Source organism: Trichoderma citrinoviride (genome assembly GCF_003025115.1).
Source record: "Trichoderma citrinoviride strain TUCIM 6016 unplaced genomic scaffold BBK36scaffold_14, whole genome shotgun sequence".
Lineage (NCBI taxonomy): Eukaryota > Fungi > Ascomycota > Sordariomycetes > Hypocreales > Hypocreaceae > Trichoderma > Trichoderma citrinoviride.
Genome location: NW_020194722.1, coordinates 311,832 through 315,405, shown reverse-complemented (window position 1 = coordinate 315,405; position 3,574 = coordinate 311,832). Strand labels below are relative to the sequence as shown.

General features: G+C 47.4%; 1 protein-coding gene across 1 annotated transcript; it reads right to left on the bottom strand.

The window, feature by feature from the left end:
• Positions 1-359: 359 nt before the first annotated feature.
• BBK36DRAFT_1127478 (hypothetical protein) lies at positions 360-1,513 on the bottom strand (the record flags this gene model as incomplete). Its single annotated transcript, XM_024891509.1, has 3 exons — positions 360-758; positions 822-1,134; positions 1,425-1,513. Coding segments are annotated over 3 exons (801 nt in total), but the record flags the coding sequence as incomplete, so codon positions are not given.
• Positions 1,514-3,574: the final 2,061 nt, after the last annotated feature.

The window sequence follows — 3,574 nt, the reverse complement described above, 5'->3', positions numbered from 1 at the left end:
GAGCAGTCTTGCCTCCTGGCGAGCGAGCTTTCGTACTGTGGCTCAAGTTGGTCGTGCCGGTTAGCGGTGGTGAAACTACGTCTTGGGCTTGGAAAGACGAATTTTGCCTCACATTGGCATACTCTATCCTAGTTTCTTCTCTCATATCAGCAATGTCGCAAACGAACACCCAGTTTCCGAGAACGCGAGAGAGCCGGTGCGGCATAGCTTGTTCATCATAGATCCCACTTGTGAGAAAGTCTATCTGCTAACAACCAGTCGTTCACTATTATAGCCCCTTCCCGCTTATTTTCTCGAAGCAGGACTGATTTTGTTATGCTAGGGCCAGAAGACCTCATTCATGGGCATCTTGCTTTGCATCAGAACGCAAGCAACAAAAGGGTGTCCAGCACTTGCACCCCACAGAGAACCCCTTCAGGGACAACCCCTTTGGCAGCAAGCTTCATTGAGCCCATCAAGATGATGTGGGCTACAACACCAGCTGCAATTGCTCTTTTAGCACCACCTAGTGCCCGGAGAGCAAAGAATGCCCCGGGAAAGAACAATATCAGCGTAGTGGCAAGGCCTGGATTATACTTTGGCCCAACTAATATTGCTGGTAGAACGTGCGTCAACCCGTTGATAAGTGTCAATCCGTAGAAGCTTCTCGCATTTCGGATATTCACTCGAGCAGCAAGCCCAGTGACCCATACGAGTGAGCCGTTGACAAAGAGGATGACGAGAGGAGTCAACGGGCATGCCTCGACACTCTCGAAGCCCTAGTTCACAGTCATCAGCTGTGAGTGTTGGTGATGAGTAAGGGTACATGACAGAGTTCATACCAAGTTCTTGCAAAAATAGGCTTGGAACGCATAGCGCCTACCCATGAAATCGTAGCCATGCTCTTCGAACTGGTGCAGCAGGTATATAGGCAAGGCAGCGCGCATCCACCAGGCTTTATCGTTTAGTAAGGAGCTCCATCGAGGTCGCACTCTTGTATCGGCGCTTGTTGAAGAGCTTGGAGACCTGAGAAGTTCATAGATGAGGGGAATGCCCGCAATCAATCCGATAAACGGCCAATCTGTGAGGAAGCCCATTGCATCGACGGAGAAGAAAGATAACAGAACAATGGTGATTGTCAAATGTAGACCAAGTCTCGTAGCTTTTCACAAGAATTATATTGCCTGCCGCTCAAGCATAGTATTTATAAGTTCAACGTGGGCACCTACAGATAGCATCGTCTATACCTGAAGACAAAATATTCCCGAGTTACTCAGCGCTAGATAGATGTTAAGGTATCTCTCTATCAATTCTGTAACACTTAGATGCTAATTCGTTCGTATCGCAAGAATTGAGATATTACTTAAGAAACAAATCATATATGACTGCTACACGGCAATATCGCCGATTGGTCGCAGGGAGCTTATGGCTTCACTAAGGCTCACTCGCAGTGATGAGGATTAAGTAAGAAGCTGCATTTCATCCACTTTCGGCCGAGTTCAGACGAGAATCCAAAGTCAATACTGTCATACACTTCTTAGTGCCGTGACTATTGTAACCGAATTGGTGCGACAGTTCATGACATAGGAACTATATCTCGATGAGCTTGTAAGCTGTCACAGCAGCAACTGAGACACCATTAGAGGGTTTTCATAATTCAAAGTGGAACAACCTAACAAATACTGTTATCAACATGTAGGAGCCTTGATCCCGTAGCGACAAGGACTGTCCTTATCTGTTGCGGTTGAGCTAGGCAAGATTTCGCATCAAAACTTCATCTCGCAGGAGAACATCGTCGCGCCTCAAAGCAGGCAAACGTCAAGACCTTACTCACGACATCCTTCCTAGACTTGAATTTCCAGTAGATTATGCAAGCCAAGCTAAATATGTGGTATTTTTCCAATGACGTCCATGAAGGGTATTCGCAGAGACACTCTTTGGCAAAGGCAACTTACATGTTCTAGGTTAGGTACGTCGCGTACTAAGCTTATACTACAATCACTACTCACAAAATGTTATGTTAATAAAACGCAAGCAATTCAAGCTTCAAATACCCTTACCTGTCGATATCGGGCTACGGGTTCTCAAACAGGGTTGTTTATATGTCAATGGTGTTGTAGCATTTGACTGCTACCTGCAAGAGGGAATAGCACTCTCCAGCTGCGATGCAAGTCAGCGTCTTGCATATAAGATCCTTAATTCCCCGAGCTATATCTCGTATTTCAGTTAGTGACCATCTTTGGTGCGGCACATGTGAGGTTGCTGTGAGTGAAATCGGCACGTCTCGCAGCCTTCGTATTGCGGGTTGAAGGAGATAGCATCTATACTTTCTCGGCAGTTTATTCATCAAGCGCGGGCTGCGTTCTTCGGGCAACTGCGGCATTGTCCTTGGCTAATGTAGCCTTATATAAAGGGTTTCTAGCGGTCTCTATGAGTAAGTCTGCCTCGAACGACCAGTAATTCAGGGTAATCATAGAGGGCTGTGGAATTGCGTCGTTGAAGCATAGGCATTGCAACCTCCGGTCAGACGAACTGCAACTGAAGAGCATGTAGCTGTGAACATCTCTTCGCCAGGCTTTCTGAATTTCGAAAAGCGAGCATGACCTTAGCAGATCACATGCCATGGAATGCGTTCGAGACAAAAGAACGTATGCAACTTGGCTGCTTTACACAAGCCCTGTCAGCTTTTGATGAACCCTGGACTTCGCTTGTATACAGCTCGCTTATTATGCTAAATGATCCAACCTCAGTAACGAAAACCTCTCAAAGTGCAATAAGTACGACGAGTATCAACAGCTATCATACTATGAAGCTTACTTTTGTATCGGACACTTGTACAAAGAAGGTATTTTCGACCGGGCTATAGATACAGGGTCTGTACTGTATGTCCGCTTTTTCTGCTCTTTTCGGGTGATGAAATCTCTTACGGTCATCCAGGGAATTTTTGTCAGTGGGCTGGGTCCCTGGTCGAGCAAGAGATTGTCTCTGATTCCACACTTTCGTGTGTAAGCGAAGACTCTCAATCGGTAGGAGAAGTTGGCGAGAATTCATTCGGCCAAAGGCCGATGCCTGCGCTGCTAGGCGCTCCTATGCAGCAATATCCCCTTGCCTCAGGGTGCTGACGGGCTGGTCAGTGATGGCAGAAGAAGACGGAGGAATATTCAGTACTCAAACGGCCATGCTATTACGCCGCGCCTATCCCCGATATGCGGTATCAGTGAGGGTCATGGCATCGCTAAGCTGCTTGTTACTGTACTGCATCTTTCGGGCCTACTGATATAGGTAGGTCGGGAAATGGAAATCCACCACGGGCCGCCCCTAGACTCCTGTCGGGAATAGAGGCCTGGAGCAGAGCAAATGTGAGTTGCGATAAAGCTCTTGTGGGCGATAGCCATGCCACAGACTCCGTATTCGTGAATACAACCAACAGAAACGTGGAGACGCAGCACTGCATAGGGCTGAAGAAGACGACCGTCCTACATTCTTATCCCTACCTTACCGAGAGTACTTGCATGCGACAGCCGCAGAGCGTCCAAACGGGAAATAAAGGTAGCATCATCGGAGCCATTAAATGCTCGTTGCTGTGCGTGTAACC